Source organism: Cyrtonyx montezumae, unplaced genomic scaffold (assembly GCF_038088225.1).
Source record: "Cyrtonyx montezumae isolate F1298 unplaced genomic scaffold, pur_monq_1.0 scaffold_3, whole genome shotgun sequence".
Lineage (NCBI taxonomy): Eukaryota > Metazoa > Chordata > Aves > Galliformes > Odontophoridae > Cyrtonyx > Cyrtonyx montezumae.
Genome location: NW_027072034.1, coordinates 23861057 through 23881462, shown reverse-complemented (window position 1 = coordinate 23881462; position 20406 = coordinate 23861057). Strand labels below are relative to the sequence as shown.

The 20406-nt window shown below is 36.2% G+C and overlaps 1 protein-coding gene across 2 annotated transcripts in view; it reads left to right on the top strand.

Moving 5' to 3' along the window:
• Positions 1-20406, top strand: part of NALCN (sodium leak channel, non-selective) — a 197517-nt gene that overhangs the window by 65011 nt on the left and 112100 nt on the right. Inside the window, exons 7-9 of one of the 2 annotated variants that reach the window (XM_065740801.1) lie at positions 3683-3825; positions 3939-4043; positions 6649-6735. In XM_065740801.1, the coding sequence (XP_065596873.1) occupies positions 3683-3825; positions 3939-4043; positions 6649-6735 (335 nt within the window). The remainder of the gene's footprint in view (positions 1-3682; positions 3826-3938; positions 4044-6648; positions 6736-20406) is intronic. The other variant, XM_065740802.1, reaches the window with a different exon arrangement.

Genomic DNA, 20406 nt, shown 5'->3' with positions numbered 1-20406 from the left:
TTCACAAGCCTTGCTGCCCTTCTTTGGATCTTCTCCAGCACCTTAATGTCCTTTCTGTACTGAGGTGCCCAAAACTGTACACAGTACTCAAGGTGGGGATACGTAAGGTGTACTTTTACTCTAATGTCACAGATGAACGCATTCTATTTTAGTTGAGTTTATTCTGTATTTTTTTCCATTCACTGTATTGCCTGAGTGTGGCAGATGGCCCAGTGTATGTGTTATAAATACTTCACATGACATCCCTGCTATTTTACTAGTCTTCACTGTGACTTTCCCATTGGTAATGACTAATTACAGTTTCCTAGCCACTACATTTTTAATAGTTTCCTTTTTTTCTTAATTTCTGCCTGTCCTTAACAATACTATTTGATTCCATATTTTAATCAAAATAGCAACATTATAATATTAGATAATTGAACCATTACTTTAGGAACTTTTGAAATGCAAAATACTCATGAGTATTTCAGTACTGATAGAGATCAGTCTTTTTTGAAGAAACAGGAATGGCTTTGCTATCTATACTTGATTTTTTTTTTTAATTCCTGTACTTTCATGAAATGAAGCAGTAGCAGAGCACAGCTAAAAGATGACTGTAGAACAATTCCATGATTTCACAGCAATCTGTGAGATTCCATAGTTTAATTTCACTGTTTAATTTTGTTCCTTCTTAGAGTAAAACCAAGAGATTTTAAAAGTACGTAACTGGAATAGAGCTAGAAGTCTAGCTTGGGGTTAAGATGTGATTGTTTCCGTGTGAGATACTGAATTAATAAAGTTCAGATCCCAAGTCTACCTAAATTTGAAGCAGATTTCATGCCAGAACTCTCCAGTTGGAGAGAAACTGAGCATCTGAGCTACACACAGTACTGTCAAACTGTCCTTCCTCAAAGAGCTTCCTGACTTTAAAGAACCTTTACGGAATCAGATACAGATCTGAAAAGCAAATGGCTTTAGAAATACTTTCACGATGCTTCATTCAAATGGAGAATGCTTTGACCTGCTCTGTGTTTTTATTGTCTCTGTTCACCTCTACTTCAATACACGTAGGCTAGACATCATGGAAGACAAAGGAGTAACTAGCCTGACTACAATAGTGAAGAATAGGAGGATGAGATAAGTGTAGGAGTGCTGTGATGAGGAGAGGGATGAAGGAAAGAAAAAACTCAGATTAGTTTGGGTAGAATACAAAGTGTAGTCAGGAAACTGGAATTGATAAAGAGATTGGGTTTGGTGCTAAGTATGAAAGTGGTGCAACTCTGTAAGAATGATAATTGTATGAAAGACCAGGGTGAAGGAAGTTTAGGTGGTCTAGGAGGAAAGGAAGGATATGATGGATATGCCTGTCTGCTCAAGGCATTAGATGTAGCTATGTAGTTAGTCACTGCTATATTGCTTTTCTTTGCAGGGTAAGTCAGAACTATAAATTTCCATATCTAATCATTTTGCTTCAAAACAGTTACTCTAGATTTTTCATTTTAAGCTGTCTAGCCTTTCTTTTGCTTCTGCTTGCTTGTCTCCTTTGTCTGTTGAAGTCCAAAAGCTTCTCTTTTCTGTAGAGGTCTATGCTGTAGCTCTCCACAAAGAGCTGCCAAAACAGATGGTGCATTCTCCTGCATCTTGCCTTTCACAGGAAGAATCAGATCCGTATGGTCAGACATTGGCAAGATCTATTTGAATGCAAGTCACACATCTGGTCCATTTCAGACCTAACCTTGATTCTCTGCAATGCTAGGTGCGCTATTTATTTACTTTTCTTTATTTATTATTGTACATTTCTTTCCAAGACTGCTTAATGAGGGGAAGTTAGTTTCTATATATATAAATTGTGCTAACAGACATATTTTTCTGTACTTAGAGAGGGCCAAATTCTTTCTTATTGTAACTCATATGACAAGTTTACCAGTGAACTTTGAAGATGCTCACTTTGGGGGGCATTAGTAGAGCTAGCACTTTTTAAGCACTGCAGGTTTATAAATATCTCCATTCTCAGTAAAGCAAAGCTCATCTATCATTACTTACTAGCCACACAGAGGGAAAAATTAATGGGTAAGAAAAACGACTCCCAGCAAGTGCTTTTATTCGTACCAAAATACCATTTCTTACAGCAAAATCTGGAGAAATCTCTACTCTTCATTTTTTTCTTAATCTTTTCCAAATTTATATATTACTTAATCTTTATAGGAGACTTATTAGTCTGTTCCTTTGATGTGGCAAAAATAGAGAGAAGAATGAAATGTACATGGTGTTTCTTTTTTTTTTTTTTAATGTTCATTTTATTTTTCCATATTTGAGATTTTGAGACCTATCCCTATCTGACCTTTCATACTTAATAGACTTGTCATTAGCAAATGACTAGCCAATGAATAGGACGAAAACAAAATCAGAAGTGATTAAATTTAGCCCTTGTGTAAAAAATTTTGTCTACTTGAAAGACAGTTGCATTATAGCTGAATGTCTGTCATTGTCTGAGTTCTGTTTTTTGAATGTTAAAATACAAAATAACAGATGTATTACCCCTGGTGGGGAGGGTGCCTGTGTATGGATGCTGCCAGCTACTGTACGTGGGGGCCTGCTGAAGATAAAGTTCTCAATTCAGTCTGTAAACTCTGGAGCTCATTCTAGAACATCATCTAACCCAGAGCACCCTAGGTCCATGTAAGTGGAGAAATTGAACTCTCCGCATTGTTTCTGTGAATTGGGGCACAGGCATTTTAGCATTCCATCTGGTGCAGGTAACTGTAGCTCCTATTTTGCTAAGCACAATAGTTTCCTAGCCAAATTGCAGCTAGTGATAGAACTGAGAGACACGTGCATCATTTAGCACATTTAAACCTGCTCTTAAGTCTGCCCTGAACTTTGCAGAGTAGCTGTACAGAGCTTACAGCAGTAGCAGTCCCTAAAACTGTTTCAAACCAGAGTGACATATGACCCTCCTCCAACCACAATCCATACTTCTAAGTTTCTGTTGGAGAGATAAAAAGGAAGGAGGAGCTGGCTTGAGCACTTTATCCCTCAGCATTTAGGAATAGTTTAGATCTGAAGTTTAAAATGAATAAGCAGAAACTTTAGAGCTTTTATTCAAAAGTGGTTACCACATATATAAACCCCTCATAACTTTTCTTTCATCTCCTTCCTCCTCTCCAAAAGGTTATTGTAAGTTCAACCTTAAAATGCTTTAACATTCTTCAACACAAAACATTAATGTTAATGCAATTACTATAGCTACCTGCCTTCAAAATCATTCAGTAGCTTCTAGCAACAAGCACCATCTTGGCACACTGCTGTTACTCAGTCTGCCTTATGTTATAGTGATTCCTTTCACCTGCTGAATGCTGCTCTTGATAGTTTGAATTAAAGCTACCTTTGCTCACAAGTGTTACTGATGTGACATAATGGAATAAATTCTGCTTTTGGAGACATTTGCATCCAGTCAACTAATGTGAGGGATTATGTATGGGTGTCCAGGGAGGTAATGAAGTCTGGTGTGATATCAAATCAATTCATACTCAGAAATATAAAGAAGAAACAGAAATGCACCTGAAAATCTTCTCTTCAAAGTGATGAGAGAAAAGCTGATACCATTTAGAGAAAAGAAAAATAAAATAGATAAGAGGTGATTTTTTGCTGACATTGAAAGCTTTCAAGGGGCTTAACATCAAACATTTTCATTTTTTCTCAGGCACAAGCATATTTACTGTTTATGAAGCTGCTTCTCAGGAAGGCTGGGTGTTCCTTATGTATCGAGCAATTGACAGCTTTCCCCGATGGCGTTCATACTTCTATTTCATCACCTTAATTTTTTTCCTGGCCTGGCTTGTTAAGGTACTGAAAAATTTGTTCTCTAAAAATTGTCTGAAATACAGATCAGAATGACTTTTTTCTCTTTTCTGCTAGCTGAGCATCATTTCACCCATTCTTTCTTGTTCTTTTTGCAGAATGTTTTCATTGCAGTCATCATTGAAACATTTGCAGAAATTAGAGTGCAGTTCCAGCAGATGTGGGGATCCAGGAGTAGTACCACTTCAACTGCCACTACCCAGGTGATGAACTCAAATACTGAGTTTCTTTGAGGATTTGATAAGAATGAATAATAAGTGAAATATTCCGGAGATTCATTGTTGCATCCCACTAGGTTCAGTTATATATGACTTCACATTGCCACATATATTTTACATCTGGTATATGTATTTTCATATAAAATTCTAGTCTGGAGTATATTCTTAATCAAATAAAAAACGATAGAGAAGATTAATGTGGTTCTTTAGTTGACTTGGTATGTTGTGGCAAAGTTTCTATTTTAATTAAGTAGGATAGTAGCTTTTTTCTCATGTCATTGGAGGGCTTGGAATTAGGGTTGCTAGTGAATGTCACTTTCTGTGCTAAGGCAGAAAAGCTGAAATTGCAAACTGTAGCTGGAAGAAGAGAGGTCAGAGTGTAGCTGAAGTGTGAACGAGGTGTTGAGGCAATGAAAGAGCCATGCTCAGATTTGAAGTTGGAACAGAAAGTGATAGCATGGATTTAAGATAACGGGTAGGAAAAGATATGATAGGAAGTGCACTGAGCTCAGATTGAGCAGTAAGAAAGACGCAGGATGAAAAATAAGGGCATACAGGTTGAGATTTAAACTCCCTCGCTCATTACTGTAACAACTGTATTAGAAATCCTGAGAGCAGAAATAAGCTTTTCCAGACTATTGCATTTTGCCTTCTTTGAGAGACCAGTACCAATTGCATGCAGAAAGCCTTTAGGAAGGCAGATGTGAGAAATACACTGATGAGAAAAAATTTTTTGATCTCTATAGCTAGAGGTTATTTTAAGCATCTTCAAAACTATTTACTAATGCTTTCTGATATACCTTTGGATATTCTTGTAATCCTTACATAAATATATTATTTTGCTGCTTGTTGCTACGTTTTTTGCCTTGAATAGATTTTGTCGCATTACTACTCCCTTTATTGCTTTGTCAAAGCAGACTTGTTGATATCAATATAATGTAAAATAAAATAAAATAAATACTTTTCTACATGGTACATACTTAGCATAAGGCTAAGTTTTTATTTCACAGGACAAGTTCCTGAACCGTATTGGCGTAACCTACATCTTCTGAGCTATGATCTGGAACAGAAAGGTCTACATAGGGAAACTCAAGAAGTAGCCAATATTAAAGTAGTCCAAGAATAAGAAAAAAATCCAAAATCATGTCACGATGCTGAATAATTATTAACATACTGAATGTAAATAGAATAATGCAAAATAAAAATGGTACGTAGGCTGGAAACAAGTAAATGGTTACTTTGTTCCTTGAGTCACTGATATAATGAGACATAAAGGGAGTCCTGCTTGCTGAACTAAAAAAAAAAAAAAAGATTTATCTTCTGTTAACGAGGGCAGAAAATTTGTTCCAGGGTTTCTTGTTCAAAGCACCAGATACAAGTTAAGTACTTTGATTTTTTTGTGTATGAAATGACCTTCAGAAAGAGCAGCAATATCTTGTTTTGTTTGACCATTTCATAAATCATTAAAGTGGTCCAGAAACTTAGTGCTATGGAAGAGAGTCTAAGTCAGTGAAGAGGACTATGGAGAGGGATAAAGGGAAGATTCTTGCAAAGCCCTACAACTCTGCACACTAAAGCATGGTACAAAGAGAAGTAAATGCTGATCTGAGAGGGCAGCTCTTCCTGGTACCTGAATGCTACACAAGAACATAATCACAACTGCTTTTGTGCAATGCTCCCCACAGTCTGATGAAAAGGCTTTTAGACTTCAACCATGCTGCTATGGCTGTGTTCTAGAGGTGGCTTGCTTGGTGCTGAGTGTCAAGAAAAGTGTGGGAGTGAGGTGGGAACTTCTCACTGTTTTGTTACATAATACATGCATACCTTCTAATGGCAATAAAAATGGTAGAGCCTTTCATTTTCTATCAAGGACATTTTAAGGGCAGTGTTAATCACTCCCAGACATGGGTTCTTACTGTTTCTTAAGCCCGGCAGTGTACAGCTTTTTATGTCTGGAGGGAAAAAAAGACAGAAACAAAAAGAGTTGTTAAAATGAGAGTACCACTGTGGTTAGATTTTTTTCCATTTACATCATAAGTGCTGGGATATCATTCAGCTATTTACATTAATTAAAAGCTTTGGGCAACAGTGCCGAAGTACTGCACAGCTACTCTTGATGCTTTTCAGTGCAAGAAAAACAAAGTCTGATCCATAGACTAAGATCATTTTGTCATTAAAAATTAAAGAGTTGTCTTTTGTTTGAAAATGCACTGTGAAACTTACTTTTAAGCCATAATGTGTTTATATTTTTTTAGTTTAAGCTTGTTAAGTAAGAAATCTATTCTGAATGGGTACCACTATCTCATGGTACAGACCAGAGATACGTTGAATCAGTTCCAGTTTTAGGACTACAGACATATGTTGCGTTTGATGTTACACGCCTACTACTACACCTGAGTAAAAATCAGCATCTGTTAATGTTGGGTAAAGAGCGTGTTGCTTACTTTTCTTTCGCGGCAGTAAAAAACATTCCTCTTTCATTTTAAGTTATCTATCATCAAAATGTGCAGGTCCTTAAGGGGAATATATTATACTCCACTTGCATTTATTGGCACGTAAGAAATTTCTGACAACTATTTTCCCTTTCAAGATGTTTCACGAAGATGCTGCTGGAGGTTGGCAGCTTGTGGCTGTTGATGTGAATAAACCTCAGGGTAGAGCTCCCGCATGTCTACAGGTATGACACTGCTTTTTAATAAATCACTGTCTGTAACCAGCACTAGTCAAATGTTGGCATAAGGACTGTGGTGAAAAACAGCGGCTATGATATTTATAGTAAAGAATTGTTTTAAATGCATTTAATTATGCTGCTCTTCAAAATCTGTTAGGTAAGAAAAAAATTACTACATTCAAAGTGATAAGATTAGAAAATTGTATTCCTTATAAGCATTCCGTATTGTGTGTTCAAAAGGTATTTAATCTTTCATATATTATATATGTATAAAGTATTTTTCATTATCTTTCAGTAATCTTTCATTCTCTCTCAGAATTTTTGTATGAATCAAATCCACTTGTTTAGTAACTACAAAATACAGTTGCACACACCAAGAAGCATGATTAATCATAATGAACGCAGGAGTAACTCATTACTCTGGTTCCATCATGAAAGTAGGCTCACTGAAGGAGGGAAAGATGCACGTAGATAGCAGCTGATGATTTCTTTTCCCAAATTTAATTCTTGTTTTGAAAGCAACAGAAACATCTTTTGTGGTATTCTCGAATAACTATACTGAGTATGTAAAGAAAACATAGCTGAACTCACAATGAAAATGCCTCCAGATGAACATTAGGATAGCATTGGATTTACTTGGTCTGCTTTTGCTCTAGATAGGAATCATGTGAACAAGTGGTAAAGCATGTTCCAGAGAATGTAAACTTCTTGCATCAGTGAGTGCTATAACTTTGTTAAGTTATGTGCTATGTGCTACAACATCTTGCAATAGAAATAGCAGTTTTCTTCTCATCCTCCTTTGTCAAAATCTGAAGGCTTTCCTGTATTGTATGACCTTGCTGGATGTCAGTGACATTCAAAGGAAAACAGTACAGTAAAATACCATTTCATTAAAACACTGCTCCATATAGACTTCATTCTAGTGAAACAAAGACAAAAATACATGCCAAAGAAATCAAAACGTCAAAGTCTAGATAAACACTCATACCTTTATTCATCTCACCGTGAGTTATAGTTTCAGTTCTATCTGTCCAAAAGTAAAAAGAAAATAGCCTTCTGAAAAATCCATGTATTTTGAAGGTGTTCTTTATGCATGAAATCCTTACTGAGAAGTGTGGTTGTTATCTATCAAGGATTTGCCTACCATTTGTTCTTTAAGAGAAATATGATTTATAAATCTGAATTTGGGAAAAAGTTAATCAGATTGGAGAATGTATGTCCTACCTTTGGTGTACATTGAATTCATATGCATTCTTCTGACCTTTGATATCTAAAGATATTATCATTCAATATCCTGTGAAAAATGGATTTCTCAGGAAAAGGTAGTAAAGTCTGTTGTCCTGTGTCTTTTTAATTAAATTTCATAGTTAATTTGGTTTTATTAATTTCTCTCTGGGCTCTTTAAATAATACTGCTGTGAATGTAAAAGGGAACACTATTAAAAGTTCTCTCTCAATAGTTGCATGGGTTTGGATCTGTGTTTTGGTGGAACTCCACTTATCTGATGTACTCAGTTTAGAATTTACTTTCTCAACAAAATATGCTGTTTTTAGGAGTCAAAATATCCTAGCAGCTAAGGAAATGGAGTGGAATTCTGGAGGTCTGGGTTCAGTTTATTAGCCAAGCATACATTTCCTGCAGACCTTGAGAAAAGTACATAATAGGCATCTTTGATTTAGTTCACATTCCTTAATGTGATAAGGTGTGTGTATCTCTCCCAGGTTTGGTCATCGTGGTATTTAAATCTACTAACTACTTGAGAGGCACTTCAGTAAGAAGGGAATGTGCCATCTAATTAAGTAAATGTATACATCCATCCTTTTAAAGCTGCCAGTAAGAGCATAATGATTGATGTAATTTGTGTGCTACAAGTAACATAAAGCCTTTCTAATGTAGCTTTTTCAAGACATTTCAGGTCACCTAACTGAGTCTGTTCGATTTTACTAGTTTTGCCCTGGGCACCCTGATCTAGCTGTGGTGTCCCTGTTCATTGCAGGGGAGTTGGACTAGATGGCCTTCAGAGGTTCCTTCCAACTATATGGATTCTACAACTCTTATTCTTTCGTAACTTTGTCTCACTTGTCTTATGGCAACAAACTGCCCAATTAGATCAGACCTAATAAGAAGGTTAACCATGTCTTTATGCTTCTGTAGCCACTGTTCTGCAAAAAGGGATTTTCAAAGTTTTTAGAATCCTGCTTCATGAAATTGTGCTTGTCAGGTGAGTATTTAAATGCCCATCTTCCTGTCCAGTGGTTGTATGGCATAAAGGCTGGACAGAACCAGCTAATGGATTTGTGATATGCTCTTGTATACAATCTCGTACCAGTTAAAAATAATTAAAACTAAAAGAAGAAGAATAATCTAGTATTCTGAAATCTTACTTAACTCATACACCTGTCTACTATGTTTTATCTTTTCAGAGCTGGCTGGAAGTGACAACATGAGAAATCAGTATCAGTACTGTTTCTGATTATGACTTGCAAAGCTATCCCAACATGGGCCAAAGATATTTTATTTCAGTATAATGGCTTTATACTTTTTTCTCTTTTTCTTTCAAGTGTTCCCAAAGGTGCTTTATGGTCTTTTGTTACTTGTTCTCACTGCTCCCCATGACTGGAATTGATTTTAAATATTGATTTTCTTTTGTCACTGAAAAATATTCTTTGTGCTTGTCATTTTAACATCAACCATTTGGCATGATCGCATGCTGAGGCCCCCACATTGCCACATTATTTTGCCATTGTTGGTATTACTTTAACATACTGTAGTGTGTTAGAACTTCCTGCCTACCATGACTTACTCCTACATGCACAGTAGGAAGCTCTCAGTTCACAAATAAAAGAAAAACTGAATAACAGACTCAAAAAAAAATTATTTAAAAAACTCTTTAGGGATGTATTTACCCTTTAATCTGACGTTAAAGGCACAGTGTGTTTCTTATTCCTTTCCTGTTAATTTTGGAGATTGCTGATGTTTTTATCACCCCTTCCTTCTCTCTAGCTTCTGGATCACATAGGCTTGTAAAATGTGTGTACTAATTTAAAGCTGAACTGAGAAACTTCAACTCACATGTCTTCCGTTAAAGTGTTTGATATTGCTAATACCAAGAAATTACATCTTCAGTCTTTTTAGGAAATTTTATTGAACAAAGTCTGGAAATATAATTCCTCTGGAATACACATTAACATAGGCAGACAAAAATTCCATGTTCCTGCTAATATTTTGGGGTCCAGTAGTAATTAAACATGCTGCTGAAGATGGAATGGCATCCACAAAAAGCTTGGGAACCCTGCATGCAATGTGCAAATGCGAGTGGAAATGGTCCCCTACTCACAAACATATTCTGATAATAAAATCTTCCACAGATTAAAAATAGTGTATTCCATTTTAATGTTATACACTTCATCTAGGGAAGAAGTAGAAGGTCACAAATCTATCATCTGAAAAAGCCAGATACATTATTATGATTACAGTGCTCTTGAACATATGATTAGTGTCAGAAATTTAATCATGTATTTTTACCTCAAAAAAGTTAGTTCTTCATGCTGTGTAACATTAAGAGAATGGATGTATATATTACAGATCTTTAGAGAATCTTGAAGGGAAGGATACAGAGGTCAAAAGAAATATAGAAAGATCAAAAACATATAGAGGGTGGAGGAGACATGATCAAAGAAGCAGTACTTGAGTGTTTTAGCAGTTTCATAACTGATATATTGAATGGGAGAGAAATGAGATAAAACCATTTTTAGAGATTTTCACTGTGGGAATAACAAGAGAGCATAAATGGCTTTTCTCCTCTATCTTGGGAAGTAATTATTAGTGAACTAGAAAGGCATGCTAGTACTATTTATGTGGCAATTTGCCTTTTACTGTAACTTTGGAATCCAGCAAAAGGTATGCCTACTCATTCCTATTCTCTCCTTTCCACTAATTACATGTATAAATACCATTCCTTCAATTAACTGAAGTCCTGTCATAGAATGGAAAAGGGAAGAAAAATCTTCTCCACAGTATGTGGGAAGAAATGGTGAATCTGTGGAGTAGAGGGTTAGAAATTCCACCATCTGGATAACTTTTATACCGATAGAGAATTTACAGAATGGAGTAGTGTTCAATATGTGCTCAGTTTCAGCTTTTTGTTGTATCAAATGAGAAAGGTAAAGCGGTCACCATTCTCTACTGTCTACCCCTTTTCAGGGTTTTTAATCACAGTAACAACAGCAACTGAAGAGGCAATGAGTTTTTTTCCTGGGATGCTGCAATTCACAATTTTCTAGTAATGTAAACGGACATGAAACAGTACGTTATTAAAAGAAGTTATGAATTCAGACGGCTGAAATGACTACAGTCTATTTAACTGGAGGAAGGACTACATAGGCAATAATGAAAATAGACTGCAATGATGTTGAGAACCACTCTCTTTCTCTAATATATATTCATAGAATCACAGTGTCACTTAGGCTGAAAAAAAAATGTAGTGCCACGTGTAGATGTGGCACTTAGGGCCATGGTTTAGTTGGCGTGGTAATGAGTTGACAGTTGGACCTGATGATTAATACAAAGAGGCAAATATAGATCATCCTTCTCTGAGCTTCTAGAGATCAGAGAATTCTAGATACTAATTCTATTCTAATTCTAGATTAATGCTCACATTCTCTATCCTGGACTTAAGCAAACATTCATTTAGAGACTTTGTGGAGAGCATGTTAAATTTGGGCTATTATATTTAGTATCTGTTGATGGATTTGTCAGCTATGGGTTTATCAAGCTTTTTTTTTTTTTTAACCCATTTAGACTTTTGGTCTCCAGAATATCTTTCAGGAGAAGCTACTCTAAGTAACTGTTGCATTTCAACTGAATGCAATTGAGGAATTTTATTTTTCTAAGATTATTCAGAAATAGTAAATTTGTAGTGCAAAAAATGTTGATTTTAATTTGGAGGTTGATCCTCCTTTTTTCTATTAACAAAGAATTTGGAACTAGTAAAATTTACAATGATATATGATCATAAGCTATTGTAACGTACAGTCAGTAACAAATAAGACACCATGGTATGTAGATGGTGGGTACTTTATTTTTGTATTTATTTGTATAAAGAGAATTAGCTCTGATGAGGAAGCTTCAAATATGAACTTGACTATGGGTATCAAGAAATGCTGCTAAAAATTTGCTAATGTACCTGGTGACCAGTCTGTTATTTCCTAAGAAAATTTTAGAATCTCCCATAGGTGACCTTATGGCACTAATAAACATTAATTAACTTATTAATTAAAAATTAATTAATGTTATTTAATTCCTTGAGTAATTCATGTAGCAAATTTAAGGAACATAATGAGATTCAATAAAGCAAACTGCAAGGTTTTGGATAATCCCACAAATGCTTACCAAATGGGAGAAAAACTCCTTGAGAGTAGCCCTGCTAAGGACTTCTGAGTCGTGGTAGAAAAAAAAACTTAAAATGAGTCAGCAGTGTGCACTTGCAGCCCAGAAGGCCAGCAGCATCCTGAGCTGCATCAAAAGAGGAGTGGCCAGCAGGGAGAGGGTGGGGACTGACCCTCTCTACTATGCCTCCTGAGGCCCCACCTTGAATACTGTATCCAGACATGGGGCCTCCAATACAGGAAAGATGTAGAGCTTTTGGAGATCATTTACAGGGCTGGAGTACCTATGAGGACAGACTGATAGAGCTGGGCTTGTTCAATCTGAAGAAGAGAAAGATTCTGGATTATGGCATTCCAATATTTAAAGGAAGATTATGAACAGAGAGAAATCAACTTTTTGCACAGGGAAAAGGACAAGGGGAATGGTTTTAACCTAAAGGAGGAAGGATTTTTTTAGTTATTCTTCTCCAGGTATACCCAGAGCTATCTATGATCCACAGAGATGGAGCATTAACTCTTTAACTCCCAGTGCACTACAAGATGTTATGATATGGAATACCAATGACAAAAATCATAAAACCATGACACCCTGATTTTTCAAACTTTCTGCCCCACATATAATAAGTTCACATAAGGTATTTTTTTTTAATTATGAATTTCTTCTGCAGAGATATTTTTCACCCATAAAGTGATGTTAAGGATCAGATGTATTCTGCCCAAATAATTTTCCTGCATTGTTGAGTTTGACATTTTTTTACTAAAAGGGACCTGAAAAAGAGTAAGCCTCATAATATATCCTTTCAACATTGTAGTCAAATTAACTAGTAAAAAAAATCTCCCATTATAAAGATATACAAGTAGTTATCATATTTTTAAGACTGCTTTGAGTATATGCTTCTTTCTTTAACCTGAGTGTTTTTTGCTGATATCTGAACGGGCAGTGTGGACTTTTTTTTTTTTTTTTTTTTTTGCTTTTTTTTCAACATTGGACTTCAGTACAGCCTGTACTAATAATTTGCACTTACAATTTGAGGGGCACTTAAGTGTCAGTAAATTATAGAAACTATTCAGTAATGCCATTAAAATTAAAGTTCAGCTGAGTTTCCTTTAGAAAATTTTATTTCTGGGGTTAAACGTGTCCAGTGTTTCAAATCCCGTCAAATTGAAAACAGGTATTTAAACTGTCATGTAGCTTTTTTGTGTATAGCACAATTACAGCAATCAAAGTGCTGGAAGCAGCAGCAGCAGCAGCAGCTTGACTTCCTTTCGAGCTGTAACTTGGATGACAAATCTAAGCAAAGTGGAAGACTGCAGAGTCTTAGAATAAAACTAGCAGGAATTTTCACTTTGTGAGAGTTCTTCTTGCCCCATTATTTCCCATATTTCTAATATTTCTCTAAAAAAGGTCTCTTTTTTCACTAGTACTACATAGAACATCATGTTCTACAGCTCTATAAATTGTTAGATTTAAAATCCATGATCTTTACAGGATTTTGAAAGTTTTAAAAATATCTCTGCAATATTTTTTTATTGTTGTTGGGCTTCCCAGTGGTCACTGTAGAGAGTGATTCCAATCATTCACATATGAGGGATACTCAATTCCCTCTCACATTTCCTGCGTTTCTGCTTTGTCACAGGGAGACTACATGAACCTGTGGCTTTCTCAACTCCTCGGTGAATTACCTATGAGTAATTGGTTGAATCTGAGCTAAACAATAGTCCATAATAATCTATTTTAAAATGTTGTGTGTCCTTGGAAATTTAATAAAATTGATATAGTGTGAAAACAGAACACTGCTTTTCTGATGAAAACAGTATTTCTGCTTCAATTTCTAAATCACATATTTGTTTTCATAATGAAAACCAGCTCTGGGTTTTTTGTTTGTTTGTTTTGTGGACAGCTTAATTGCCACTGAGCACTTTGTTTCTTTAAAGATGTTGCTTAAAAACACCTCAAGAACTTTTATCTTTTTGAATGTGTGAAAGGTCCCCATTTTGTGGCACTAAGGGATGTAGTTCAGTGATGAAACTTGGTAGGTCAGGTTGACAGTTGGATGTGATGATCTTGAAGGTCTTTTCTAACCTAAATGACACTATAAAAATGACACTGTAATTCTGTATGAGTATGTTTTTACTATGCAGCTTTAAATCAAAACTGAGTCTTGTTTCTGCAAGCATGCATACTGAATTTTCATGTTTTTTGCATCTTTTAAATCATACTGAAATCAGTAAAAGGTACTTAGAGCTTGGAGAATCAGTGTTTTGTGTGAGTGATTTCATTGACATAAATGCAGTTGTTATACAAATAGAGAACTATTTGCACAGTCATGTCAGAGCCTTCACCCTTCATGCTTTGTGAATTCTTAAAGTACCAGATGGAGAGAAGTATTGTCAGCTGACATATGTATTTTTTGGCATGCTAGAATGCTGCAGTTGAGAGCAGTAAATTCAGATCTTTAATGTAATTCCCCCACAATCTTGCTTCCCCTTCCTAGGATTACCTTTTCTTCCTGCACATACTCAGATCTTTGAAAAGAGGGGATTTGAGGCCCAGCAGTCAAGGGCATTGGGGCATAGGGAGGAAGAGTACTGACTTCCTTGGTGTTTACCGTACCTAGGCCTTGGTCTTTTCTGAACCCCTAGGCATCCTTGTATCTTTCTGTTGCACTTGTTTCTCAGTTTTTATTTCTGACGATCCAAGAAGGTATAGGGGTTGTGTTGCATCTCACCAGTTCTGTGGGATGATCCATTCATACTTTTAGGGATGGTACCAGGGCAAAGGAGGTTATTCAAGGCCTCAAACTTCTGTGAAAGCTGGACAGAATTGAGGGAGACTTACTTGTGTTTGAGGAGAACCAGCTGAAGAGGTCCCACCCAGATCCATGCAGCCAGCTAATAATTAAGCAGACTGGTTATGGTGGCCAGTGTTTGTAGTTTCTTCTTGTCTTTCTTTCTTTTAACAGAGTAAAACTGTCATCTGGCACGGGAGATTGCATTTTCATACATTGAAAGCTTTTCAACAAGTTCTTTTTTAACACAGGGGAAGGATGAGGTCCAATCCTTAGATAAGGAAAAAAAAGCATGCCTGATACTATTTAGAAGGAAGGAGTAGAGTCGCCAGGCAACTATTCTAGAATAGAACAGTATACATTATGTAATACAAAGCAAAGAAATAAATTCTAGTAAAAAAATATTGTAGGTTCTGTGAAAGATTTTGTGTGCTAACAGGAAAATGCTCTCATGTAGTCCTTGCCAGACAGGCTGGATAGAAAGCTATAAAACAATACTTTGTTTGTAGGACTAAGGCTGTGATTCAGTAGATTATTTTTTTACTCTCTTACAAGATGAGAAAGACAGAAGTGAACCACAGCTGAAATAATAGCACTCAACTATGTTGGATTTTTTCCCCTAAGTTTGCCTAGTAGCTGTTAATGAGTTTCCTAAGTTCCACTTTGAGTTACTGAATAAAGCTCGAGAGTTCATACTTTAAGTGCAATACATTTTGTTATTAATGCCACCTGGTGCCTATAATGTGTGTGTTGCCATTTTATTAATTGCACTGTGTTCGGAGTCTGAATAAATCACATCCATTTCTCTAGCATATTCTTTTCAGAAAAGTCAGACTCAGGAAAGCAGGTATGTGCATTAATGGGCTTGATTTCAGAAATTGTCTTACTACAGATGCTGTTAATAGGGCAGAAGTGGGAGTACATGTGCGGTGCTCCTTTATTGCTAGTTTCTACTTCCCTCTGTAGGATCCTAAATACTCTGAGGAGGAACTGAAATGCTAATAAGTGAAAGCTGACTATACACCTGATTCTCTTCCTTATGCTCTCCTTATCTGCATACAGGCTTGCCACCCAGTTAGTTTTTTTGTTGGCTAAGAGCTATCTTCTTGGACATCTCAGTTTTCTTCTGCAGCTTCCAAGCTGTTTCTACTGAGAAAGTGTGTCCGACAGGCTAATCCAGGTGGTTTTTACCCTAAATCATTCAATTTTACCCCTTACACAAACTACAGTTATCTAGTTCAACACACCTTAGAAGCCAACACCAATAAATCCATTCACAGATCTTTAATTTGTCCTATTGTTCTTCACTAGCCAAGATTCAGAAGCCTTTGGTCTGTGTTGTCTGTCTTTAACAAAGTCTGATAAACTTTCTCTGTTCAGATCTTCTTTCCCTTATCTGCCACTCAAGCAGAACTTCTTTGCTTTTGTACATACACATATACACACACATGCATAGCAGTTACTGAAACAGAGCAGAAACAAAGGAAATGAGTGTAACAGACCTCTGAACAAGTTTGTTATGGTTGAGCAGTTCTGTGTTTTGCCTCTGGAGAATTATCTGTATTATTTTCCTGGATGTCTCTTTTTCCTGCCAAGTGCATGCCTGTTGTGTGTTTTGTGGAGCTACAATAGCTCCTGTACTACTGCTGTACTGTACTCTTTTTTGTAAAGATTAAACCTCTTCCTGTTAAAGTGGGCATTTGTGTGCTGCTGGGTGTCAGGTAGACTTTAGCCATACCTACCCATAGTGTATGCATTTTGCTGAGATCAGAATAGAGCTGCTATCTGAGCACTATTTGCTTGTTTTTGTTACATAGTAATCATTCTGCTAGGCACATTCAATGATAAGCTTGATTGAAAGGGGAAGTTTTGATAACTGCAAATTCTGCAAACCAACCTGTTTTTCCATATTTGTAAGTTAACTCTTTAAATTATAACTTTTCTGAACATTGCACACTTTCTTTAAAATGACTTTGTTGAAGAAAAGTCTGAAATACCAGTGGAAAGAGATAAAAGAGAGATATACTGTGGAAATAGTAAGGCATATCCATATTGCACACCCACCTAGAACTCACTACTTAGCTGTGCTTTTGAAATGCACAGAAGGATGTGGCAGGCAACACATTTGAAATTCATATTTTTACTCTATTGATTCTGATAACTTGAAAATGAGGACCATCATAATAATGACAGGCTACAAAAAGTTTCCAGCAGCTTGGTTAGTATCACAAAGTTTTCAGCAGATAGGTACTGAATGCAGTTTTGCAAGAAAATATTTCTTTGCCTTAGTATGAAGCCATACTGTGCCTGCTATTCTCTGCCTCGTTCACACCCACACTGCAGAGGATTTTATTTACTGAGGTATATGCTACTGCTCCTCCACGTTCTATGAAAAGGTTGGAAGCTTTGTTCACAGCTTTTGTGGCCACATCATTGAAAACTGCATTGCCATGTGCACATACCAGATGCACATGACCTTAATTCTAACATTCTGAAACTTCGTAGCTTTGCAGCTTTGCTTTAATAGGAACTAATTTTCATCTAAAGCTATTAAGCATATACACCCTTATTATGTTTCCTGAACACCATAGTTTATTCAGCAAAAATTCAGTTTAGCAAGCAAAGGCATATGTTTGCATCTCATTAAAATCATTGAAAAGTGTAAGGATTTTGTACCCTGGAACTCTTATTAGTGCCATTGGGATTGTTTGTGCAAACATAGGCATACAGGTATACATGGGACTCTGGCCTTCTCTGTATCTTGCAGTGGATGGTATATTTTACTTACTTCCATTGGTGTGCTCTCAACTAGAAGGATTCCTCTGAGAGAAGGGAACCCTGTTCAATTTTCAGGGATGCTTCAGAGTACATTTCATGTGGAAATGGTTGAAAAGGATGTGTGTAAGGTAAATAACTCCCAATGATGGCACTCCACAAGGGGATAGTATAGAGGATGGTATATTTTAAGTAGTTCTATATAAACAGTATACAGATAATACAAAAGAGAAGATGGCTCACCTTTATGATGACAAGGCTCACAGGGGACTCCATATGGGAGGGATCTCCAAGAAAAGATCCTTCCCTGGTGGTGGTCAGCCCTTAAATGGGGTTTGAGAGAGGTGGAACCAGGCTCCACCCCTTCCACTCACACAGGTATATCACCTTCACCTGTGCCCCCATGGCTGACTTGGTGCTCGCCTCAGGTGGCCAATCAGTGGTTCAGGCCGTGATTTAGCAGTTCCCATACAGTGTGGCTGGTGTCAAGCAAGGTATAGATACGTAAAACAGCATTAGGATCTTGCAGCTTGTGTCATGAGTGTTTGAGATGGTTGTGAGTAGGCATCCTCAGAGAAGTGATAGAAGGAACTTCCTGAGTATAGAGCAGACAGAGCAGACAGAGCAGAAAGCATGCAACTGAGAATGTCCTTGAGTTAACTAAAAATGAACCTGTAACAGGGGTCTGCCTAGAAGGATACTTGCACAAGGAGATAGCTGTTTATGAGCTTTTTTCATTCCTAAGATTTCTGATTAAGTTGTGGTTATCTTTTTTCCAGTTAAAAGAGTTAACTTCCTTCTTTTCATTCCAATAAAATACAGAGCTTATGTTCTGTTGATACTGTTTTAAAGCTTTTCAGCCTTTTTAGGGAAGATTTCTCTAAAGAAAAGGTCTGAGCAGATCCATCACAAAAGCAGTAGCTGACATGTAATCAACCAGCAAACACTTTAGAGAAAAAAATGATGCAGAACAATACAGAAAGCTCTTAGACTGTCTCACATGAGCATAATTTTAAAGGTGAAGCAATATATTTTACCTTCAAACCTTCTTCATTGTAAGAATAATATTCAATATTTATGATTAGAAACAATTTTCATTCTCTGTTCAAAATTCTTTCCCCAGTCCAGCCTCATGTGATGGCTATTTTAAGGTAATATGAAGTAAAACCTAGATACAGATACATCAACATTGGCTTGTGAATCTCTCAGTTGAGTGTTTCAGGGTTTCAAGGCAGGTTGTTATTCACTGATCAAATCGCAAAAGAGAATGATTTACTGTTGCTGGGTTGGATTTCTGGAAGGAAATTTGTGAGGAATTCTCATGTTCTGCAGGTCTAAGCTTAATGACCTTGTTTTACCTACCCCTTAAAGAAAAAAAAATCTACTAAGTAATAAAAACCATGTGACCAATACAGTTTTTTCTGCACTCTGTTCCTCCAGATTTTTTCTCTTCCCATTTGGGGGATATATAGAGAAGAAATAGTTCAACCTTGGAAATATCCAGACCAACAAGCACTATGCCACCACTGGCACTGGAGAAGGATTTCATCTCTAATGTTCTGAATATACAGAATTGTTTTTTCAGTCTTTAAAAACAGTAGATTTAAATAAATTTAAATGTCAAGCAGTCTTGAAACAAAACTATAAACCCATGAGGGAAAAGGGACATGTTCCTGCTAAATGTTCCTCTATAAAAGCATGAAGATTTAGAGTGTTGTGGGAGTAACTAGCTGGTTATTTTTCCTAGCTATAAATGTAATGAAAAAAATGGATTTCCTTAAATTTACTATAGCTGTAAGAAATTTACTTTCTTGCATATATTTAATCTTGAACACATTTTTTCAGTACTGCCTAGTTCTTGGAATTAATCATGTACTAACATACTTCAGCAATTCCAAGAATTGTTTTGTACTTAATTTCTTCAGTGGAACCTATGTGCCTAAATCCACTGGCTGCTTGCAAATCTTGATCTCTAAGACTATTCCAGATGTGAGTCTGATGTTTTTGTAAACCAATAAGAAGCTTATGATGAGACAGTTTAGTGGATGTACAAGGTGCATAGTGAACGCTACAAACATTTTTCTGTGGATTGTGCTTATGCAAATATATTAAGCTAAAAACACCAGGAACTTGCATCATAATTAAAATGAAACTACAGTTGTATGAGTGTGTATGTATGAAACAGTGTAGTTACTTTTGCAGATTATTTTTTGAAAATTTGTAGGAATAACGACACTTAGGTTCTATTGTTGCAGGAAAGAAAAACAAAAACAAAAAAAGCATTGTAAATCAGTATACAATTTGAACTGTGTGCACTACTGTCATGACTATATAACCAGTAAGGTTAATCCTACTTGTTGTTCAGTAGAATAACCTATAGTATGGAAAAATTGAACATCATATAACTGTGGTTCACAAATGGTTGTGGGTGGGATAGCGACATTAATTAAAATTTAATTTAAAAATTACTTAAAAGCCATGTGAGTGGATATGAGGGCAAGGATAGATATTAATGCATAGGTGTTGATACAGTGGTTATACAGAGCAATGGAAGGAGCAATGGAAGGAACAATGGAATTTGTTTGGCATGTCTGAAGAGTCTTACAATTAAATGTGCTGATCAGAGTTGATCTCTTTAGGTGCTCTATTGCCAGTAGGAAGACATTTGCAGATGGTTAAATAACATATATAATTGCATAATTTTATGATAGTCATTGATGATAACT